Source organism: Nomascus leucogenys, chromosome 18 (genome assembly GCF_006542625.1).
Source record: "Nomascus leucogenys isolate Asia chromosome 18, Asia_NLE_v1, whole genome shotgun sequence".
Classification (NCBI taxonomy): domain Eukaryota; kingdom Metazoa; phylum Chordata; class Mammalia; order Primates; family Hylobatidae; genus Nomascus; species Nomascus leucogenys.
Genome location: NC_044398.1, coordinates 75,009,260 through 75,035,043, shown reverse-complemented (window position 1 = coordinate 75,035,043; position 25,784 = coordinate 75,009,260). Strand labels below are relative to the sequence as shown.

At 34.3% G+C, this 25,784-nt stretch overlaps 1 protein-coding gene across 2 annotated transcripts in view; it reads right to left on the bottom strand.

The window, feature by feature from the left end:
• Positions 1-25,784, bottom strand: part of CWC27 (CWC27 spliceosome associated cyclophilin) — a 253,748-nt gene that overhangs the window by 193,460 nt on the left and 34,504 nt on the right. For both annotated transcript variants that reach the window (XM_003265985.2, XM_030798093.1), the window contains exon 10: positions 24,961-25,118. In XM_003265985.2, the coding sequence (XP_003266033.1) occupies positions 24,961-25,118 (158 nt within the window). The remainder of the gene's footprint in view (positions 1-24,960; positions 25,119-25,784) is intronic.

The following is a 25,784-nucleotide window of genomic DNA, read 5'->3' as shown; positions in this document are numbered from 1 at the left end:
AGATTTGCCATTGAAGTTATTGTCAGCATATATTCAGCAATTAAGTATATGAGGCCTTCTGTGTAGTTCTAATGGTATTCCATGTATTTTACATATATACACACATTTGTATATGTATACAAATATAAGTTGCATATTTCTTTCTCAATACCTGTTTTTTTCCTAGTAGAGTTCTAACAGATCCCAAATTAAATTTTTCAAATTGGGGAAAAATTAACATCAATTATAGCTTGTTTCTGGAGGAAAATTTTACTGAAATTCTAAATAACATACAAATAAAATTGCAAACATGATCCATTCATAAGTTGAGTCCGTACTGACATTAAGCCATTAATTCTAAAATTGGAAATTGACTGAATTTCCTGGACCTAACAAATAATCTCACAAGAAAAAGAATAAAACACGAGTCATAAAAGGTAGAAGTTAGACTTGTTTTTAGACAATTCAAATCATGAAAAATCATTTTATAAGAAATGACATTAGCAATCTAAGTATCCTATTATAATACAGTCTGGTTCAAATAAATACAGAAATATTAAAAATCACATTTTCATTTTGTACATTAATATTATCATTTGCATGATCACAGATTCAACATTCACTCATTCCATTGAATAAATGGTTGAATATTTACCATATACCACATACCACAGATGGCTGTGACCAGCTTTTCTAGGTGGCTTCCTGCCCTTTTGCTTGCATGCACTCTTTTGATTAACTATTTTATGGGTAGGGGGAAATAATGTGAATATAGTAACTGTTTCTGAATTTGATGTGTTGTTATAAACTGGTGAGTGTCCTGGGAACTTACAGAGGATAGTACAGGTAAAACTAAGCCAGATTTACATTCAGACTCAGATGACCTAGGTTGTCAGTAACAAAATAATCTTGAACAAGTCACTTATCTTCTATTCATAAAAGCTTTATTTGTAAAATAAGGAAACTGGGTATTATGCTGTTAATGTTTACAATCTCTCTTGGGCCTCTTTTATAAGGGCACTAATCCTACTTATAAAAGAGGCCCAAGAGAGATCTCAAGCCCCTTCTGCCATTTGAGGATGCAGCAAAAGACAGCTGCCTATGAACAAGGAAGTGAGCACTCACTAGACATCAAATCTGCCAGTGCCTGAATCTTGGACTTCCTAGCCTCTAGAACTGTGAGAAAAAAAAAATTCAGTTATTTATAAGCCAGCCGGACTATGGTATTTTGTTATAGGAGCCCAAATGGACTAAGACACTGGGAGACAGTTAATACGGTTCTTTCAACTTTAAACTTCCATAATTCTATTTAGGTGCTGTAAACATTTGGCATAGGAAGATTAAGTGGGACAGAGGATTAAGTGCTACTTAATAGGAAAACAATGGTAGTATAAATGACTTATCCTAGCTACTTTAAAAATGCCTAATACATTTTTCTTAAATTAAAAATGTCACATAGTAAAATGAACAGCATTCAGAAAGAATCACCTGAAAAATTCTGAAAATTATTAGAGAATACATAGTCCCCCTGCCTTATCCAAGAGGCATACATTTCAAGACTCCCAGTGGATAAAACTGTAGAAACCATGCATGGTATGAAACCCCATATATACTATGTTTTTCAATTTGATACCAAGATGGCTACTACTAAGTGACTACCAGGCAGCTAGCATATAAAGCATGGATACATTGCACAAAGGAATGATTCATACCTTGGGCAGCACAAAGCAGGATAGTGTAAGATTTCATCACACTACTCAGAACGGCATGCAATTTAAAATTTATGAATTATATATTTCTGGAATTTTCCACGTAATATTTCTGGACTGTGGGCAACCAAAACTATGGAAAGCAAAACCATGGATAAAGGTGGAGTATTGTGTCTTTAATAAGTATGTAGTATCTTGAAAACAGAAAAAGAGAATATGATATACTTTAAATAGCTACAATTTATTAAATGCCTACTAATTCATATTAGCATTACAACAATCTGGTAAAATAGCTATTTTTATTTCTGTTTTAAAATAAGGAAACTGAGGATCAGAGATTAAATAAGTCAGGCAAAGATACTAAGTTAAAAAGTGGTACAGCTGGTATTCCAACCTGGATGTGTTTAACTCCAAAGCAATACTCTTTCCTCCATAAAAACGTAGTATTCCTGATTCCTACAAACAAGTCCTTTTTTTATAGTCAAGTTTCAATTGCTAATGGTAATGGGAAAAGGAACAACATGGAAAAATAAAACTCACACAAACATGGTATAAAAGTTTATGACATGGAATAAATTCCAGTATGGTAAGTTCTGAGGCTAGGTAAGATACTGGGTCAGATGGTTCTAGGTACCTTCCAAATCTCAAATGTGAATAATATTCTCAATTCATTGAAACTTAAACAGATTATCTACTCCATTTTCCTAACCATTAGAGAAATTTACAATTTTGTGTTAAATGAATTGTAAATTAAATACAAATATCAAGTATGTTATTTAGAGGATTGGGGGAATCTTCTAAGGAAAGGATGCGAAGATCTGCTATGTTAACTTTCTATTTTCTTTCAATGCGCTTGTTTAAAAGAAGAACACATTGAAAATTCAAAAGGCAATTTTAACCTAGGTTACTACAATTTGCTTAAAAGTGGGAAAAAATTATTCCAGAGAAGAATATGCTGATTTGCTTTTTCATTTCCATTTACTTTTTCTTTTCTTAGGGTGAGACAACAAAATTGCCACACACATACACACACAATGCTCTGAAGAAAATTAAGGAGGACATGTCCAAGAAAATTTACCAACTAAAAATTTATCTTGGATAATGAAAAGGAAACTAAGATTTCTAAGTATTATACAGGATAAAACTGAAAGCAGAAGACATGAAACTAACAGTTGTATTACATTGTGATCTTGGCAAAAAAAAAAAACAAAAAACACCAAAGTTAAAAATTACTACTAACTTATTAACCAAAGTAATTAGTGAACTATAAAGTTGGAACTTACTACTTGTCCTTTAGTTTATCAAGAATGCAATCCTGTCAAAAAAACTGATTGATCAAGGAAATTTGCAAGTTTCTAGGTATAATCTAAACATTAACATGCAAGTCTAAAGTGCCATCAAAAATACTGGGGGCATTTAGAGGACATTCCAAACAACCACAGCAGAATACACATTCTTTTCAAGTGTACATGGAACATACACCAAGATTCACTATGCTGGGACAAAAAACAAGTCTCAATAAATGTCAAATAACTGAAATCATACAGAATATGTCCTCTGACCACAATGAAATTAATGTAGACATCAGTAACAAAAAAATATTTGAGAAATTCCCAAATATTTAGAAATTAAATAGCACACTTCTAAATAACCCACAGGTCAAAGAAAAAGTCACAAGGGAAATTAGGAAACATTTTGAGCTGAATGAAAATGAGAATCCAATTTTGTCAGTCCAGGTTCAACCAGAGAAACAGAACCAGTAGAAGACAGATAAATAGATAATTGATGGACGGATAGATAGATAGATAGATTGATTGATTGATTTATTACAAAGAATTAGCTTATACAATTGTGGGAGCTGCCTAGGCAGATCTGAAATCTGTAGAGCAAGCAAGCCATCAGGAAGGGCATGCTGGAACTTTTGGGCATGAACTGAAGCTACTATTCACAGACGAAATTTATTCTTTTTCAGGAAAGTCTGAGCTCTGCTCTTTGGACTTTCAAATGATTGAACCAGGTCCCCAGATTATCTGTGACAATCTGCTTTACCTAAAGTCACTGATTACAGATGTTAATCACAACTACAAAATAACTTCATACCAACACCTAGATTAGTTTTTGATGGAATAACTGGAGTCCATCGCCCCGCCAAGCTGACTTACAAAACCAACCATCCTAACAACATATCAAAATTGGTGAGATGCAGACAAAGCAGCACTGAGAGGGAAATTTCAAGTTTTAAATGCATATATCAGAAAAGAAGAGGGGTTCAGAATCAATCATCTAAACTTCCATCTTTAAAAGCTAAAAAACAAAACCCCAAAACAGACAGGAAAAAGCGGAAGAGCAGAAGGAGAAAATTAAATAAGTAGAAAACAACATGGCACATGGATACATATGTAACAAACCTGCACATTGTGCACATGTACCCTAAAACCTAAAGTATAATAATAAAAATAAATAAATAATAAAAATAAGAATAAATACGTAGAAAAAAGGAAGTTGGAGAACTACATGATTTCAAGCCATACTAATACAGATCACGTAAATATATTTCTCAAGGCCTTTTAATAACATAGGAAACTTGTCAATTTGGTAAATTCTTACTTCCAACCTCTCCCTGCTTACCACGTTCCAGATATAACTTTCACAGAAGTTGAGACCTAGATGCACCCTTAAAGGTAGCAGGTAGTTCAATTCTTTCATTTTTAAGAAAAGAATACCCAATGTCAAATAGTTAGGGAAGAGATATGCAAAACTATAAGCATGGTTTCCAAACTCCCTCCCAGAGCTCTTTCCATTGCAAAATACGGTCTCCAAATTGCCTTATATGTTACTAAAAATTTGACACACCTGATTTACTGTGCTGTAGCTTTGGGGAAAACATGCCATTATACCTACTTGCTCATTTTCTTTTACTTCTTAAATGTATCCACAGGCTACCTTGAGAGTCACCTTTCTGTGAATTAGAAAAGAACACTTCCTGGCTGGGTGCGGTGGCTCATGCCTGTAATCCCAGCACTTTGGGAGGCCGAGGCGGGCGGATCACGAGGTCAGGAGATCAAGACCATCCTGGCTAATGCGGTAAAACCCCGCCTCTACTAAAAATACAAAAAATTTGCTGGGCATGGTGGTACGCGCCTGTGGTCCCAGCTACTTGGGAGGCTGAGGCAGGAGAATCTCTTGAACCTGGGAGGCAGAGGTTGCAGTGAGCCTAGGTCACACCACTGCACTCCAGCCTGGGCGACAGAGCGAGACTCCGTCTCAAAAAAAAAAAAGAAAAAAAACTCTTAAGCTTTATCTTAAAACTCCTGGCATAACAAAGTTCTAATATTGTAAATACTCTAGTAAAGTAACAATATTAAAAGAGGAAGACTTTATTACCAATGCTTTCTTTTAAAGAGTGACATTTTATGTTTGTTTTCTTTAGTAAGATTTGAAGTGTTTCTATAAGTGCTATATTTATAAAACACATAGATGGAAAAAATAAAGCAAGATGTTTTCCTAAGCAATAAATGTCATTGGGTTTTCAGCAAGGATATTTATGTTTCTAAAATAAAACACTTGCATACACTAGCTAGATAAAGTTAGAACTTTATCTTTTAAATTTGTTTCCTTCAGTGAACATATCTATAATCACATTGGTAGACACGTTATTTTTGTTCTATGAGGTTGTCATAAAGTTTTTATTATAAACAGGATGTTCTCAAATATAATGCTTTCATTTTTTATAAACATTCAAAATTAAACAAAAGAAATAAAAATAATTAACAATTTTAATAAAATACAATTAGCAAACATTATTTTAAAAGAGACCATTCCTTTCACTAGCAAAATTACTCTTATATCCTACTTACTCCAGTTTGAGTTCCGGCTGGTTGGCAGCATAAACCTGCCTTAAAACGCACCTTCAGGAAAATTCTATTTAACCTCACTTGACTTAACATTTTACAGAGATTCCCTATGTATTTAGAGTGCTCAGTCTGTTTATACCATTTGGTACTTTTTAATGTATTACTTTCTTAATTTCATGCGCTCATGTTTTACAGAGCATGAGTTAGGCAGTAATTGCATCTGATGCCAAGTCATTCTCTGTATCCAACAGAGGGATGTAGGAGGTGGGAGAACCAGGATGCTTATGAAGGATAATAGCTACTAATTTTGTAGGTAGGCTTGTCTTGTTTCCCTATCCTTATAGACTGGCTTCATCAATTCTACTTCATTGGAACTACACCCTTTAAATACAGTCACTTAAAAAATACTACTCTGGTTGCCATATAGGCTTAATAACTATTGTCAATTACCTGACAAATTAATTTTTAAATTTTACTTTGAAATACGCCATGTTTGGAAGAGAGTATCAGACAGTGAGCTGCTCTATGGTTGTTAAATGACAGAACTGGACTGTGTGGTATCAATGGGACTTTAAACTTTATAATCACAGGCCATCAATGGTATCATGTTTTAAAAGTGGTCTCATGTACATATTTCATTTAACCTTATCAAAACACTACTGAAATAGGAAGGGCAGGTATTGATTGCATTTTACTGATGAGGAAGCAGGAGATTCAGAAAAATTGATTTACTCAGATCTCATCTCTAGCAAACAATGCTGGCATCAGAACCTAAATCTTCATAGATCACAGTTGTCATTAAATTTGAGTAACATTTGTTATTCAAATAAATTCTAGCCTAGTGCTAGAAATAAAATTTGTTTTCAACGTGCTCCTATGTAAATTCATTCTTCTCACTAAACCATTACCTCATTTACTGTAGTGATTTGCTATTCATTTTCAAATTATAAAAAGTAAAATAATGATCTAAAATAGTAATCTTACCAAACCTTCCTACTCATATTACTCTTTTCCAAAAATGCAGACATTCAATATTAATCCAGCCTTGAATCCTTCAAACTGATTTGCTGTAGTGTTAAAAAAATTAATCTATTAATGTTTATCTGTACACTTGAATTAACACACAAATAAAGCAAAATGAGTTATATTTACAGTTTATTATACAGGAAGGTAAATCATTATCTGGTTCCAACCTATCTTTTCCAGCTTTATTTCCAACTATATTCTCTCCTCTGGTCACAATAGATTATTCCTCAAATACACCCTGTACTTTTCTCAGTTTCCTCTTCTGGAAATTCCCTTCCCCACCCATTTCCTCTTATTCAAACTCTACCCCTTCTTCAAGGCCTAAAATTAATGCTACTTGCATACAGGCAGACTTCCTAATCCATAAATTCAAAATTAATCTCTCCGTGTTCCATGAAGCTACTGTACTTTCTCTAATCTTGTGTTTTATATAGATTTCTTTGTATACAGACAGGTAACTTTCTGGCTCAGCTGAAAGCTTTATGCCACTTGGATATTGTAGATGTCTGAAAAACTGTTTGATGGATGCAAATTACCTATCAAACAGAACACTGCTTTAAGGTTTTCACCATGTCATGTCTGTCTCCTCAATCTCTAACCCTGGCTCCTCCCAGTTTATTTTCCATGTTATTATTATACAATGGTGATCTCCCAAAAACAAACCCTAATCATGTCACTTTCCAATTTTAAATCTTTGCATTGTTTTCTACCATCTAAAGGACAGAGTCCGTTTCCAAATAGGCCATACAAGGCCCGTCATGACCTGGCCCCAGTCTATTTTTCTAACACTTTCTACCAATTCCTGCAGACATGCAACCATGTGTACAAAAGTTCCTGCAGTTATCAGGATATCAAACTCTCACCTATCCCCTTGCACCTACTTTCAGTATCCTTGGTACGCCATTCTAATATCCCATTCCTTAACCCTCATCTCAAGGGAGGTATAATATGGCAGTTAAGTCAAGGATATCTGTGTTTAAATCCTAGATTGCCAAGTTCTGGGAGAGTAATCCTGAATAAGTTAAACTTTTAAAAACACAATTAGGTGTTTTTAGGTGGAAAAGCTCTCTAACTTCACCATTCTTCCCCTACTCTTTTTGCAATACCGCTGTGATCCTATAGTAAAGAAAGCAGCTTCAAGATTTTCTGCAAAACAAAAAACTAAGGGTCAGAATTAGAATGTAAGCTCTATGTTCCCTGCAGTAGAAGACTAAAACAGGTAAGTTTTAAAAACAATATGCTTTAAACTTTCTTTTCTTCTAGTTCCTTATTCACTATGTGCTGAAGTGTGAAGTAACAATACATAGAAAATGTTAAATCCTTTTTTGCTTAATAGTCCATCTCAGCAAGGATATTAACATATTTTCACGTTTATTTGCCTCATCTATTATCTTTGGGGAAATATCTGTTAAGATCTTGTGACCATTTAAAAAATTGCTTTGTTGGCCGGGCACGGTGGCTCATGCAGTCAAGAGATTGAGACCATCCTGGCCAACGTGGTGAAACCCCGTCTCTACTAAAAATACAAAAATTAGCTGGGTATGGTGGCACGTGCCTGTAATCCCAGCTACTCAGGAGGCTGAGGCAGGAGAATCACTTGAACCAGGGAGTTGGAGGTTGCAGTGAGCCAAGATTGCTCCACTGTACTCCAGCCTGGCGACAGAGCGAGACTCTCTCAAAAGAAAAAAAAAAATTGCTTTGTTTTCTTATTGTTGAATTTTAAGAGTTCTTTATATATTCTGGATACAAGTCTTTTATCAGATATATGGTTTGCAAATACTGTTTCCCCAGTCTGTGGCTTGTTTTTTAATCTCCTTAAAAGCATTATTACAGAGCCAAGGTTTGTTTTATTTGATAAAGTCTACTTCATCATTTTTGTCCACAGATCATGATTTTTGTGTTTAAAAACTCACTGTCAAACCCAAGTTCATACAGATTTTCTTTTACTTTTTCTTCTAGAAGTGTAATAGTTTTATATTTTGGTCTATGATCCATTTTGAGTAAATTTTTATATAAAGTATAAGGTATGTATCAAGATTTATTTATTTGCATATAGATCTCCAATTATTCCAGTACCATTTGTTGAAAGGACTATCATTTTTCAATCAAATTATCTTTGTACCTTTGTCAAAAAATCAGATGACTATATTTGTATAGGTCTGCTTGTGGACTCTGTATTCTGTCCCACTGATCTATCTCTCTATCTTTTAACCATCTTTTCTTTTTTTTTCCTTCTTTAAGATTTAATAGGTATGTCGCACTCTAGATTTTGGTTCACATATACTTAAGTGGCTCTTGTAGTTCAAGGTATCATACTCTGTAAAAGGATTTCTTTTTGTTCTAAGAATTAGAATGAAAATATCACAACAACGACAACAAAAAGTTAAACAGAACTTGAGTGATGTGAAGCCGATAAAGACTGATGTACAATAGCACAATATACTAAGGCCAGGTCACTGCTCTGGCTGAAAATTGGGAGTTGTTTCATCTTAAAGAGCCCAGATGAAGTGTGCCCTTTGGCATAGTATATTTCCATATCAGATTTACAGCTTTGTAAGGTTTTATTTGTTTCCACTTTGTTTATACCTGGTTTAGGTGCCAGGTGTTCATCTAAAGTAATCTTGAGCAGTTACAGTATTTTAAAAAAAGAACAGTTCAAATAAATACACAGCATCAACTTTCAAACACTCTTAAAATATTAGTTAAAACTTGAAAGAATAAACTGATAATTTTCTCATATATTTCTTTGTTGGATAAACACTATCAGTTTTATGAAAAGTATTTAGTAGGGGTTTTTATACGTATTAATAGCAAAAAGCTCTGAATGACCTTAAACTGCATGAATTAAGGTAATTCAAACCTTCTCCCAAACTATGACGATAATACCAAAGACTGAAAGCAGTGATGCTGCAATTTAACCATCCTTAGGTTGTAATTCCTTTCTAAAGGCAAGAGTCCTAAGTTGTCAATTTGTGTTGCAGGCCATGCTTAAGTACTATAATAGGTGTTTTGTCCCTGTATTAGTCCATTCTCACGCTGCTAATAAAGATATAACCAAGACTGGATAATTTATAAAGGAAAGAGGTTTAACTGACTCACAGTTCCACATGGCTGGGGAGGCCTCACAATCATGGCAGAAGACAAAGGAAGAGCAAAGTCACATCTTACATGGTGACAGGCAAAGACGGCGTGTGCAGGCGAACTCCCCTTTATAAAACCATCAGATCTAGTGTGACTTATTCACTATCATGAGGACAGCACAAGGAAAGACCCAGCCTCATGATTAATTACCTCCCACTGGGTCCCTCCTACAACATGTGGGAATTACGGGAGCTACAATTCAAGAGGAGATTTGGGTGGGGACATAGAAAAACCATATCAGTCACCCTTTTTTAACTTTATTTTAGGTTCGGGGGTACACACAAAGGTTTCTTACATAGGTAAATACATGTCAGAGGGGTTTCTTATATATATTACTTCATCACCCAGGTATTATTAAGTCCAGTATGATGTCCCTTTTTTCCCACTGAAAATTATTATAGTTCACTGACACAATTTAGAAATAAAGCTAGTCTGGCTAACAAAAGAAACCCTCTCACTTTGTCTCCTTAAAGTCAAGTGACCATTGTCTTCTGCAAACATCCGAACCTAGCATTAAAAAGACAAAGTAATCTAGATCCCAACTTGCTTTTTAACTTTGCCTTTATTCACCTATGCTCCCAAAATATATGAAAAAGCTAAGCAACATTTGTATTTTTATTACTAATTAATTGACCACAAAACCTAAGAGCAAATATCTTTAAATAGCTACTAAAAGGTAAGCACATTTTGTTCCATAATTATTTTCATACTACACAGCACAGGCTAAAACAATAAAAGGAACAAAACATAATTTTTAAAACTTCACTAAAATACTAAGAAATCCTACCTGAGAATGAGCATAAAGCCAAACAATAAGGCTGTTGAATAACTGCAATGTTATCCTAGTCTTTAATTTCTGGGCTATTCTCCACTACCATCAGGATTAGATAACCTCACCTTCTATCACCTAAATGTATTTCCACAGGTCAGCTACATATATCATCTTTTATAGGTGACTAGACATGTACATACATACTTCTCCCAAAACTTACTCTTACCAAACAGCAGCAGGATATAAAATACAAGGTCCCATAACACCCTAGTCTTTGTCCCAGGCCTACGTAATATCTGGATGCTTTGGAGCCAAGCCAAAGGCATTTCGTTTTAACTTCATTAAACAAAGCCTGTCTTTAAAATATTTCAAGTTACTGTCAATATTGTGAGCAAAAAAGCATATCCGGAAATTTTCTATTAATTTGAAATGACTAATAAAACTAAAGTAAACGCTTATCTAAAAGGAAGAAGAAATTGGCAGGAAGTCATTATATAACTTTGAAAGCTAAGAAAACATTCTTTTTTCAATAGAATCAAGAAAATCAAATATACAGTAAGGACAAATCTAACTTCCTATCTATTGAGTACATACATACCTTTGATCTAATGAATTTCCAGAACAAACTGAAAATACAGATTAAAAAGAAGTGATTCAGCAACTTAAACTCATATGCCAATTAACATCTGCCTTTGACCTTAAGAAAAGTACTTTTCAGAAAGAGCAGAAACCCACCAATTATCATATAATTTTTAGACTTTTAAAATAAGATAACTGTAAAGAAGTAGGTAAATCAACACCATAAATGTTAAAATGAAAAGCAGGCTAAGTTCACAACATAAAATTAGAATTAGAAAAAGCAGTAACATGTATTAAGGATCTGTAAAAGAAATGTGAGTACACAAAAAATAAATCAAATGTGGAATTACATTTAAAAATATAACAAGACACTGATGTGCTTCAAAATAAAAATGGAAATCCTACTGAAGATTTAACACGCACATAGGTGCATTTAAATGGTAAACACAATTAAATCAATATATATGCACACACATAAATTAAATAACTGAGACTTATGGTATAGCTATATCTAAATAATAAAGAGTAAGGAGGGAGGAGAGATCAAATATCACTAACATATCAAAACTAGTAAAAAGCTAGGAAATAATCATAATGAATTCTGTGAGACTTCAAAGTAGGTCATTACTGAATGATTTATATTGTGTCTGCTGTTATAAGACAATTACACGTAAAGGTCAAGATTCAACAAAACTAACAAAGTAAAACAAATCCACTCATTTAGAAGATTAATGTTGATAAATACTACAGTGGTGGTTAGTTCTTAAAAAGTTATAGAACTTTGTAGAAAAAAATGATTTCTAAATTATATACTAAACCTACTGAGGTTTTGTTGTTGTTGTTGTTTTAGAGGAGTAGATCCTAACATACGCATTTTAAGAAAGTCAAGCAAATTTTATAAATTTGTCTTTAGGTCACTTGAATAAGTACCCCTGGTAAAATAGAGGAAAATTGTTTTAAATAGTATAGTCTGAAAAGGCCTCTCTGTTAAGATGATATTTGAGCAAGGGACTGAACAAAAAGAATGAATGGCTACTAAGAATAACTCAGAGAAGAAAGTTTCATGCTGAGGTAACTAGAAGTGCAGAGGCCTGAAAGAGGAGTGACCTTGGTATGAGAAGAATATGCTTGGTGCAAAGTGAGCAAAAAGAGTAAAGTAGATAATAGCACGGCCAAAACATATCAGAAAGTAAAAGGATATGAGGACCAGGACACAGAGTGAAGGGGTTGCCCTTGCCAGAAGAAAATAGATTCAGATGCAGATGGGTAGATTTGGTGGTGGGAAAAGGAACAAGTTCTCTCTCACTGCTTCTGTTTCTTAATGAAATACAAGGTGATAAGCCAAAAGTGAGAAGAGGGGTAGAGATGCTGGGTATTGCAAAGTGATATGACTCTCTTCCAGGAAAAACAAGAAAATCAACTTATTAGAAATAATGATGCAGCCATTCATTTCCTCCCTGCTGTATTCCCATCTTAGAGAACCTGCCCTATCACAGGCCTGAAAAAAAGCTGCCTTGTATCAGTTTGGGTTCTACCACACATAAGAGAAATTTCAAATAATGTGACTGAATCAACCTGAAAGGTAGTTTATCTCATATAGGAAATGTCCAGAGGTAGGCATTTCAAGCTGCAACAATGGTTCCACGAAGTCTTCAAGGACGCATGCTCCTTCTACCTCTCTATTCTACCATCCTTAGCTCAAGTAATCAAATCTGTGTGCCAGGCTGACAGGAAGAGGCAGGTATGAAAGAAGGCTAGCTTCTTCCTTCCTATCTTTAAAAAAGACGGCCTGAATGTCTGACACATTTCTGTTTCACCTCATTAGCCAAAATTTGGTCATATGACCATACTTAGCAACAAAGGAGACCAATGAATGTGTTTCAGTTAAGCAGCCATGACTCCAGTTAAATGCTGGCATTCTGGTAAGAGGGAAGGATAGATGTTGGAGGAGCTACCCATCCTTGCCACATCTGCATACTTCATGGCTTTCCATTTCCTCTATCAATGGCATAATTGAGCGGACACCTGACCTGGGCCACACCAGTAAGATTCTCTCTCCCAAATATTCAGATTTTGGACACAGAAATCCAGTCAATTTACTTCTGAAGAACTGAACTGCAAGAAGTAGCAGACTAGAGCTCTATGGAGAAAACAGGTATGGAGAGGATAATGGAACAAATGAATAAAAGAAAAGTATAAGAGAAAAGCTGCAAAAGAAGAGAGAAAATATAACTTCCTGACAACTTGCTTTCTTGAAAAGACTGTATGCAATTCTTTTATCTGGATTCTATACAACTCCCCTATTCCTTCATACAGAAATTCCTTTACTTGACCTAATTTGAGTGGGTTTCTATTCCTTATAACCAAAGGATTCTTAAGCTATCTAATAAGAAAGTTACAATTTAATGTTTTATGTATATGAAGTGTTATTCATCTGTGAAATTATGGAAGATATCCACTGTATTCTTCTCCCCCCTTGGGTGTAAATACTGATAAGATAAAATTTCCTTTAGAATTTTGTACTTCTAGAAGTCTGAAATAACTAGGAATTGATACATAGTTCTTTTTAAAATTCAGGTAATGGTAATTATATAATTTTTATTATATTTGTCATTTTCTTCCTCCAGGCTGCCAGGAATATGATGATTAAATTTACTACATAGTCATAGATGTCGACAGCAATTTCTGTTTAAATCATAGAGACCGTAGTAGATTGCATTATCTTTTCCAACAGTTCACTGCTCTTCCCTATGAAAGGTTTATACTTCATCCTATTGACATCAGGCTTAACTATATAACTTGCTTTGGCCAGTGAAATAAAGTAGCATATGCCAATTCGAAGCAGACGCTTTAAGAGCCAGCATATCATTCCTTCATCACTCTTTTCCTCCTGCCATGAGAGTAGCACATTTCAGAGAGGAGCTGTTCCTTCATCCCAGGCCTAGAAGGAAGATGATGTGGAGCAGATCCACAACTGCCCATCAGGATGTAGCCAGAGCAAGAAAACAAACATTAGCTGAGATTTTTAAACCACTGAGATTTGGGTGCATAACCTAATATAGCTGACTAATAAAGAAAGCAATTGAATAAGAAACAATTCAGGATATATGTTTATGTGTAGCAAAACAGAGGTATATCAGAAAGGACCAACAGGGCAAAAATATCTGAGGAGAGCAGTAGGAACATCCAGTGTTCCTATCTCAGTGCTTATCACTACTACTTCTTAGCCAGTCTTCCAAGCCGGAAAGCTAGGAGTCATTTGGAATATATCCTTGGTATTTTTGAAATATACCTTCAGGTCTCCTACATCCAATCTGTTACCAAGTCTTAATAAATCTACCTCCTTAATATCTCTCAAATCCATCCCCACAGATACTACACCTTAGTTACGCCCTTATTACTTCTCCCTGGACTAGTGTAATAATCTAATTTCTTTCTGCTTCAGTCTTCTTCTAATCCATCCCCTATGCTTACATAGAGTTATATTATAATATATGTGAAATAATGTCACATCTTTGCTAGAAACATTTCATGTCAGTCTTTCTTTAGCTGGACACACATGACTTGGCTCTGGCCAACCCCTCTCTAGGCTCTGTAGAGGTGTCATATCATTGCAGTTTCAAGTACTGGTTTCGCTGCTTTCTAGCTATGGGACATAATGCAAGTCACTTAACCTCTTAAAGTACAGTTTTTACATTTGTAAAAGAAGGATCATAAAACAAAGTATATCTTATACCTTTGCTGTGGAAGTTATATTAGGGAAATAAGTTGATTTAGCAAGGTGTCTGGCCCCAAGGTAGAATAATAATAAAGATCTGTGGAATAACAGAACAATTTCCTAGCTAGAACACCTATGAACCCTTCACAGCCCTTATTCATTTATATAGCTTAGGTATTGTTTTCAAGTTGCTTATTAGAAACTAAACAACTTGAAAAGAGACTGATGCTTACTAATTTCAGTATTTTGGGTCCTAGCGCAGTACCTAGTTCAAAGGAAGAACTAAATGACTGTGCAAAACCGATGTGGTATCCAAAGGGTAGTAAAGCCCCTGAACAGTTGCAGGGGTGCCCAATCTTTAGGCTTCCCTGGGCCACACTGGAAGAAGAAGAGTTGTCTTGGGGCACACATAAAATACCCTAACACTAATAATAGTTGATGACCTAAAAAAAAAAAATTGCAAAAAAAATCTCATAATGTTTTAAGAAAGTTTGCCAATTTGTGTTGGGCTGCATTCAAAGCCATCCTGGGCTGCATGTGACCCATGGGCCACAGGTTGGACAAGCCTTGAGTTAGAGGAAAAGGGGAGTAAAAGAAGAGCTAGAGATAGCAAAAATAAAATCACTAATTATAATTTTCCCTCAGGCTCTTGCATAACTTCGTGTACTTTGAACTTTGTGTAAAACAAAGAAGAACTTTACTTCTTCAGTGGCCCGTTTCTTCCTTATCTTCCCAAACTATACTTGCCAATTTAATTTACAGGGAATTCACAGTATATGGCCTAGGAAGGCCAGAAAGCAGTGAATATTTCACAATTTTTCAACATGACTATATTTGTTCCGGGGTAGAGACAAATGCTGAATAACTTAAAGAATGTTTTTCTGCACATAATCTCAAATCTATGTTTCAAATGCACAATTCCATTCCCTATAAACTGATGCAGTGAGATCAATGGATTGTAACTCTCAAGGGGAATATAAATCAATACATTCTAAAGAGATGCAAATACCTCTTTTCTATTTTGACAGGAGAAGCTTCCCCTATATGTGCATTTCACTGCTTCCTGTCTGCCATACAAAATCTAATTGTAAAAACAGTAGGGTTGTCATATTTCTGATATACATAGCTGAAGTTCAAGGATTTTTTTTGTTTGTTTGTTCTGAAGGTGATTCCTTGGATATGGATTAACTGGTTCTCAATGAACTGAATAGGCACTTTAAAAGTGGTATTTTTATTTCAAGTGGCCCAAGAAACGGTTTAGTCCAGAATATCCAAAAATTCTTGCTATCAATGTCCAAACAGAAAAAAAATGGAAGCTTGCCAGAAATGCCAAATATAGTATGGTTTCTATTACAATTAATACTATTCCAAAATTTTAACCATAACTGGTAAAGGCAATTAAAACAAACCACCTAGTCTACATTGAGAGATGATGCAACATTATTTAAATAATTGAATATAATGTTAAAGTGTTATTCCTTTTAAATAGTGGCTCCAAAAAATGACTTATTTTATTAGCATAAGAGTCATACATATGAAATTGCTGATATTTGACTGTTTTTGATTTGCAAAAATGGCAATTTTTGTTCAACCCTTTTAAATCTGGTATTTTGATCTTTTCCTGAAATATATACTGCCTACTTAACGTCCATAGTACTTTGTATGCATGTCTAGCAGAGCGCTTGTCATACTGAATTGTAATTAATTGTTGACAATTCTTATTCTTACACTATATTATGAACATTTGCAGATAGAAACCATGTCTCCTTTATTTTCATGTTCCTGGAGCCTACCACTTCCTGGCAAGTAGCAGTTCTTACACAGTGGCTGGGAACAAGAATAACATATATTTGAGAATAGAATGATTGGTTAGGAAAAAATATACAAAAATAAAAATCAAGTTCTAGTAAAAATTAGCACGTAAATTTCATTAAACCTGGGACTGGTCCAAAGCTTAATATTTGCTGTTAAACAGAAAGATTTCCTGAAAATACAACATTTGGATTACTACTACTCCATACCAAAGCAAAAAAACAACTGCAAATTTTCTTTATTCAGAGACCAACTACCCAGTGTATAGATCTTGGATTTCTATTTTTCTTCCTTTCTTTTACTGTCTGCTTCAGTCCAACACATTGGGACAAAAGAGAATGAAAGGAAGCAGAAATGCTCTAGCTAGTTAATTTCACTGTTTGCTTATAAATGTTCTGTGAGATGAAGAGGGGCACATCCTAGGATGATAATTTCAATGGTTTGAATTGGGTTGTTATAATATCTGTGGGTTTCAATGTTTGCTACTAACCTGTTTTTTTTAAATTTGTACTATCATTTAAAAATGTATACTATCCTTTAAATTTTTGAAATTTAAATATTGAACTATCTTTTTAAATTTCCTAAAGCAAACAATGTTTATTTACTAAGGATAACTCTGTACTTTCTAAATCTAACCATAAAGTAAGAGAAGCCAGACACAAAGTATAGTAAGAGTCAAAAATTACCTAAGTATGAGAAGAAGCTTATTAATGTTTCTGAGAAGTCTAGAAATCCTGGGGAAAAAATATTCAAAGTTCCATAAGAATTCCTAATTATATATTTCAAACCCAACAAAAGAAGATCTGAAACACTAACAGCTAATTTAGGTGTTCATCCAGGCCTCAGAAGGTTATGAAAACATGACTCTGTTATCCCATGTTCCATAATTTAGAGCTTAATCAATTCATAAGATCTTTAATTTCAACTTCAATATTCATATCTAAATTCCTGATGCCATCATTACAGTTATACATCTCATATTCAGTCAACCTAACAGAACTCCTGAGCAAAACACAAATTCCAGTTAACTTTATCAAATAAGATCATTTTTTCATAAAAACGGAACAGTGCTGCAGTCAACTAAACATGGCATATAAATAGAACATGGCTGATAAAGATACGACCTGTTCAAACACTAAGACTGACGCCCTTCTAGTTAACCATAAAGATTATCATGAAATTTTTAATGATTGTGATTTTAAGGTATATGTTAAGATTTCTTTCATTTATATTTGAATTTGATGTAATTAATTTAGAATCACAATAAAAATTTAGAATCACAACAAAATTATAGACGATAGAAATTGCACAATAAAAGACAGCATTACTATAATGCTGTAATCCTAACAAGCCACTGATTTTTTACTATCTGGTCCACTTATTACAGCTGATTTTATTGTTTAGTCATTTATTATGTATCAGTATACAGATGCTAAAAACAAGCAGGGAAGACAACGCAATCTGATTTACATGATCAACTTGCAGTAGCTGAGCTCCACCTACAGGTAAAAAAGGATTCTTTACAATAAGCTTTAAAATAGGAATTTCCAAAACACAAGCTGCACACTACCCCAGTTTTCATCAACCTTGGCTGGATATTAGACTTACATGGAGTGTTTTTAAAAATTTCCTATGGCTGAATACCAAAATTTATGAACAGCTTGTTCAGGAATGGGATGATTCAAACGTACAAACAAGGTTGAAAGATACTGATTTTATTCCTTATCAGCCACATTTTAAAAAAACATTAGAAACACTCAAATATCTTATTTTCTTTCTCTAAAATTACTTGATTCTCACTTTCTTGACCCTTTTATCTTTCTTAAGATTAAAACCAAGTGCAGCTGAGATAAATGTCTTAACCCTGTTAAACTGCAAAAGTCCTGTGAAAGACCTGAGGTAACCCTACAAAATATCGTCACTTTTACATTATTCTATACCTCAGAAATAATCAAGGAGGTATGTGTTTGGGAGTAGAATTCTTAACATTGAATGCATATTAGAATATCTACAGAGCTTTGATAAAGTATATTGCCCCAAATTAATATATGCTCTTAGACGTGAGAAAAGTAAATAGCATTAAAAAAAATACTTAGAGGAGTAAATTTAACCAAGAAGCTAAAAGATCTGTCTGCTGAAAACTATGTAACATTGAAAGAAATTGAAGAAGGCACAAATAAATGGAAAGATATCCTATTCTGGATTCATGGATTGGAAGAATCAATATTAAAATGTCCATACTACCCAGAGTGATCTACAGATTCCAGGCTATTTCTATCAAAATTACAATGTCATTTTTCACAGAAATAGAAAAAAAATCCTAAAATTAGTATGGAACCAGAAAAGACCCCAAAGAGCCTAAGCAATCTTGACCAAAAAGAACAAAGTGGGAGGCATCACGCTCTCTGATTTTAAAATGTATTATAAAGCTATTTTAATCAAAATAGCATGGTATTTGCATAAAAACAGATACCTGAACCAATGAAACAGGATACGAAGTATAGAAATAAGCTCGGGTATTTACAGTCAATTGATTTTCAACAAAGGTGTCAAGAACACAATATATAAAGAAAAGTCTCTTCAATAAATGTTGGGAAAACTGGATATTCACCTGCAGAAGAATGAAATTGGACCTTTATTTCAAACTATATGCAAAACTCAACTCAAAATGGATAAAAGACTTACGGATAAGGCCTGAAACTGTAAAGCTACTAGAAAAAAAAAAGGAGGGGGGGAATAGCCTGATGACACTGGACTCAACAGTGATTTCTTGGATAGGACTCCCAAAACACAGTCAACAAAAGTAAAAATAGACAAGGAGGATTGCATCAAACTAATAAACTTCTGCACAGCAAAGGAAATGAATAGAGTGAAGAGACAACCCATGGATTGGGAGAAAATATTTGCAAATCGTACATCTGATAAGGGGCTAATACACAAAATATATAAGGAACTCAAACAACTCAACAGCAATAAAACAAATAACCCAACTAAAAAATAGGCAAAAGATCTAAACAGACATTTCTCAAAGTCTGCTTAGACTAGAAGAATAAGTTTTGTGGCCTGGCACGGTAGCTCACGCCTATAATCCCAGCACTTTGGGAGGCAGAGGCGGGCGGATCACAAGTTCAGGAGATCGAGACCATCCTGGCTAACACAGTGAAACCCTGTCTCTACTAAAAATACAAAAAATTAGCCTGGTGTGGTGGCGGGCGCCTGTAGTCCCAGCTACTTAGGAGCCTGAGGCAGGAGAAACGCTTGAACCCACGAGGCAGAGGTTGCAGTGAGCTGAGGTTGCACCACTACACTCCAGCCTGGGCGACAGAGCGCGACTCCATCTCAAAAACAAACAAACAAAAGAATAAGCTTTGTAATGCATGCTTACCACAGTTAATGTATTTCAAAATTGCTAAAAGAATACATTTTTAATGTTTTCACCACACACAAAAAAGGTAAGTTGCTGAAGTGGATAAATACGTTAATTAGCCTGATTGAATCTTTCTACAATGAATACATACAGCAAAACATCACATAGTAACCTATAAATATATACAATTACTATTTGTCAATTAAAAATAAGATTGTTTTAAAGGTTAGAAAAGTGGTTACTACTAGGAGATGAGGGGGAAGTAACTAGAATGGGGCAAGAGGTAAATTTATGGGTAATGGCAATTTTTTGTTTCTTGATCTGGGTGATGGGTATATGGATATATTTAGTTTGTAAAAATTCAGCTAGCTGTATATTTATGTGCACTATGAAATATAGTTAATAGACATATTAACTTATACTTAAATTAAGAGTTTAAACGTTAAAAAAGAATCTTTCCAGACTTTACCTCAGACCAAACAATTCTGAACCTGTGGGTGAGGGGCCTAGGAATTAGTATTTTTCAAAGCCTCCTCCGTGAGCCTAATGTGAGGTTGGGAGTGAAAACCACTCCTATAATGGAACATAATGAATTAAATATTTTATTTATCCACTCATTCCACAAAGTTTAATGACCAGTTACTATATGCTTATGACATTAGCCACCTCTGAGGATATAAAGATAAATAAGACATAGTCTCTAAAGAGCTTAGTTTAGGCAGAGGAGAGGCCAATCAATAAATCCCTATTGAAAATACAAGCAAGCTACTTACAAGATCCAGAGGAGAAAGTGATTTCTCAAAGAAGAATTTATTCATTTTTTGTTCATGTATTTACAAAAATATTTGGGTACCTATGCTGTTTGAACATGGAGATACAAATGTAAACGGATATGATCACTACCTTCAAGAAAGTTCCAGTATAAGGATACACAAAGAAGAAAAAATGTATATATAACCTAATACCACACTATTACAGAAGTGTGAAAAGGGTGCACATAGGTTTGCACTAGGGGGTCAGGGAATATAGTACCAACTTGCTGACAACTTGCTGACCTTGGAACTAACATGATACAAACTTGAACTCGTCTAGGAGCAGTAGGGATAAAAATTAATATTCTACAGGACTGCTTCTCAAACTAATGCACACAAAAATCACCTGGGGATCTTGTTAAAATGCAGATTCTAATTAAAAATATGTAGGGCAGGGCCTGAGACTTGGTATTTCTAACAAGTTCCCAGGTGATACTAATGCTACTGTTTCACAGATCACACTTTAAATAGTAAGGTTCTTCAGAGAGATTAGCCTCAAGAGAAAAGACACAAAAATCTCCAGAGCAGGAAGACCAAGAAAAAAAAAATTGGAAAGTAGCCAGTCGATTATCAACTAGATGGCCTTAGTGGGAGTAGTTTCAGTGGAGTGGCAGGCGAGAAGCTAGATGATGTGTATTTAGAAATAAATAGGAAGGAGTTAGGGACAGGAAATAAAATGGAATGGTTTTGTTAGTTTTTACTCTCAAAGTGGGGAAGAGAAAGGAATATGGGTTGAAGAAATTTACTCTCAATTCATAAAAAAACAAGCAGCCAGGTGATCTGTTGAGTGAGTGAGTTTGAAGTGTGAAGCAAACATTGTGGCGAGTGAGTAATAAGGAAGCACTGGAGACACAGCTGAGGCTGGAATCTAGAAATCCAGAATAATACCAGCTTGTATATGGCTGTGTGATTCTGCTGAGCTGTATCCAGTAGTCAAGATATAGGCATAGAGAAGGTGGGCTGGAAAGAAAGTGGGATTGGTACATTTTAAAAAGGGAAGAGACAAGGGATTAGAAATCCCAGGAAGTCAGAATAGATATAAAGGTGCCTATTCTCTAAGGAGAGAAACTAGGAAGCGTTTTGGATTTGTATTTCCCCTGAGCTCTTTTTTCAAATGAACAACTAGAGACATTGTTGACAACACATTACTAGGAGAAGATCCTACTATATGTAAACTTGTCGAAAATTATTCTGTTAAATATCGTTCCCCAGTTTAAATATTAAGCACTCAGTAAATACAAGTGTAGGTTTAACATCCAAAAGTGATAACCAGCTTTAACAGATTCCGGATGTTTCCTTACCAATAGAAGCAATACCACATGTTTTCAGTAAAATTATACTTTGAACGGCTCATTGCTTAAAGGGCTGGTAGGCTAGTCTAGTTTCTGATCCTCCTGCTTAAATGGAAAAATTACGAAAGGATAATAGAGTACTTCAAGCACACCCTGATGAAAACTTATGTATCAAGAGTACTCATTTTTTAATAGATAATGATTTCACACTGACATCCTATCTGGCTGGCAGCTATACCCATTATAACTCAAACTGAGCAGTGACTTTCCTTTAAATATAATTATCCCTTTTACCACATTGTAGTTTTTCAGTACATTTGAAGATTTCCTGTGTTGTTTTATTTTTTAACCATAAAGTTAACTCCAGAGACTCGCTGGTATAAATAACCAAAAGTACTAATGATTTGGAAATTTTTTAAAATTTATTTTTATTTTTTTAGAGACAGGGTCTTGCTCTGTTGCCCATGCACGATCATAGCTCACTGCAGCCTAGAGCTCCTAGGCTCAAGCCGTCCTCCCACCTCAGCCTGCTGAGCAGCTGGGATTACAGGCATGAGCCACCATGCCAGGGTCTGATTTTGGCAACTTTATGAACTGAAAAAAATACGTGGTCATGAGACAATCATGGAAATTTCTAACTAGAGGAAAAAACTGTTTCTTCCTTTTGAAATTCTGTACTTTCTCCTCTATCCTGACCTTATTTTTCTTTTGTTTCTCTTTGTAGGTAGGAGAGATAGGATGAAGGGGAGAGTAGAGAATGTGAATAATGAAAATGTGGGGGAACAGAACAGTTATAAATAAATGTGTGCTGTCTGCACCATTTACAAAGGCACACTTTGCCAATTATTTTACCTAAAAGAATCCAATAATATCTACAATACTCATGTTTACCTAAAATATTCAAGCCACCTTTGGAGACTTCTTATTTAACTTACTTTTCTAAGTAGAAAAGTATTTAATTTACTTTTTAAATTTATTTAATTTTCTTATTTAATTTACTTTTCTTAGTAGACTTGCAATGCACTTGAATATAACTTTTTCCTCTACAGTGAATATACAAATTATGTGACTTTAATTTTGCAAATTATACTGATTTATAAAAAGAGAAAAATTGCTTACATAAGTAAGTGGATATATATGTTCCTATGTAAGAAATTACCATAAAAACTAAGCTTTAAATGTCTGTTGTTTAAGTCATCCAGTCTATGGTATTTTGCATAGTAGCCCAAAACACTCCTCTATCCATCCATTCTCCATACTAAATACAATCTCAATATATCATTTGCCTGTAAAAACTTCAATGGCTCTCCAGTATTCTCATGATAGATCAGATTCCTAAATCTAGCTATCAATGCCATGTTTGGTCATCAGGCCCATACTACAGCCAAGGAAATCTTATAAGAATAACCCTTAATTGTAAGAGTGAACACAATTTTGGAAAATGCAAACTTTGACTTTTCTTAATATTAGGTAAACAATTTTTTAAAGACACTTATGAAAGGTACATTAAAAATAAACTTTAGTTCTTATACAAAATTTAGCATTGCTAAATTATAATTTATATTATAGAATATATAAATATTTGAAATTTGATTAAAGCCTACAAGACTGACTTGGGAGTTTAAGGAACACTTAAATATAACATAAATAAATAACTGGTTGGCTCATCTATTAAAATTTTTAAATATATTTTTGTTACATTATAAACCTAACCTTTAAAAAAATTCATAATTTTTTAAAATCAGAAAACACATGCCTGGAATGAGTGGAATAAAACATTATGTATCCATAATTACATTCATGATGTAACTAAAAATTACAGTGTGAATGAGAGGTTTTTCAACTCTATGAATCTAGAAGCATGCATATGATCACTAAAATCTTTAGTCTATATTAGCTACTATGTATGGTATATATAATATAATCTAGTATGTAAAATTATTCAACAGTGATTACTTGAGTGTCAGGTGAATATTGCTGGAAAAAAGACATTAAGATGACTCCTAAGTACTATTTCTAAATGTTAAAAGCTATGCTTTTAGTGGAAATTTCTGGGAATCATTTTTATTTGATTACATAAAGAAAAAAATTAAGGAAGCTATGCAATGATAGCACGGAAATCCTTTTTAAGTTTTTATACATGTGGTTGAGAAACATGATAGAGAAAAAAAATGTTATTTAAATGTAGTTACATTCATATTATCCCCAAATAGTATTTGAAGAAAACAAATACTATTGTTTTTTAAAGCAATATTATTTAAAATGTATACTATAAAGTTGAAATAGAATCACAAAGGAGATAATTTTTCAATTAAGTTGAATTTCAGGAGAATAAAATGTTGAGTCATAAATCCAACAAACTTTCATCACCAGACAGTAAACTTTTCATCATTTGCTGAAATTTATTTTATGATACTACTGAGCTTAGGATAGGTATATGGTATTTGGTAAATCAGACTTGAAAAGATATTTAAGAATGTTTTCAGGCCCACTCATTTTCTTCATCAGTTTTGACAAATTTTCCTCACCAAAATTATTTGAGGATGTCTCTTTTCTTTCTATACAGTTACTCTACTGCTCTCATTGGTATTTAACAAATGCATTCTTCCACATCTAGCTAATGCATTATTACCCTATATATATGAAAGTATAGAGCCTTTCTAAAAAAGGATCAGAGAGAAATAAAATGGAATTGAACTCACAGGATCATTGCTATGTTTACTTTAAGCTTGGTGTATTTTATTTTAGGCCTGCTAATGGGCCAATTTGTACAACTGTTATTTTATCAAACATTATGAAAATGGTATTTTAAAAATTAGCTGAAGAGAGGATTCAATCTGAATTAAAGCGAAATATAAAAAGACAAAAACTCTGATACCTAGCACAGTAACTGACTCACCTGCGGTTGACTGATTTCTTCTCCACTTCTCCTTCTCCAGCTGATTTAACATTCGCACTTGTGTCCTTTTTTAATTTTTTGGCAATTCTTTCTCTCATCAGGTTCTTTTCATCACCATCAATATATTCATCATGCTCTGCACTTTCATCTTCTCCATCCTGTAGAAATGGAAAATGAGTATTTGCCAGGCGCTCAATTTCCCCTTTCATTTCTAGAGATCTATTGCATCCACTGAATCTCCTTATTGCATTCTAAACTACGTTTTTTTTTAAAAATTTTGTTTTCTTTTGTTTTGAATTATAAGCCCTTGAAGAATCTGCTAAGGTGGGAATAGCCCTGGGTTCTGCTCTAAGCCAACTATGTAATTATGGGATACCCCAGGAAAGGCTGTTTGCTCAATTCATTCCCAGCTCCTTTGTGCAGCAGACTTCTCCCTCTGTATCACCTGGGCTATTCTATCTGTCTATATCCCTATTCTTATTTCAGTGGGAAATGTGGCTTTTGAAGGCAGTTGGCAAGCATACTGACCTCAACAGGGATCAGTTCAAGTAGAAGAGGTGTAGTGCAGAAGCTGAGATTTCTATAATCCAAGTCACAGCAATCACTTCTCTTCTGAAAACCCTCTAGTGGGTCCCCAACTCATTCAAGGCCCTATGCAATCTACACCTCCCTGACATAATCTCCTACAACTCCAGCCCACCAACACTAGCCAACTTTTTGGAGTTGCTGTTCTCTCCAGCCTGAAACAAACACTCTATTCCAGATATCTCTTCATTGCTTGCTCTTTCACCTCCTTCAGATCTTTGATCAAATGTTACCCTCTT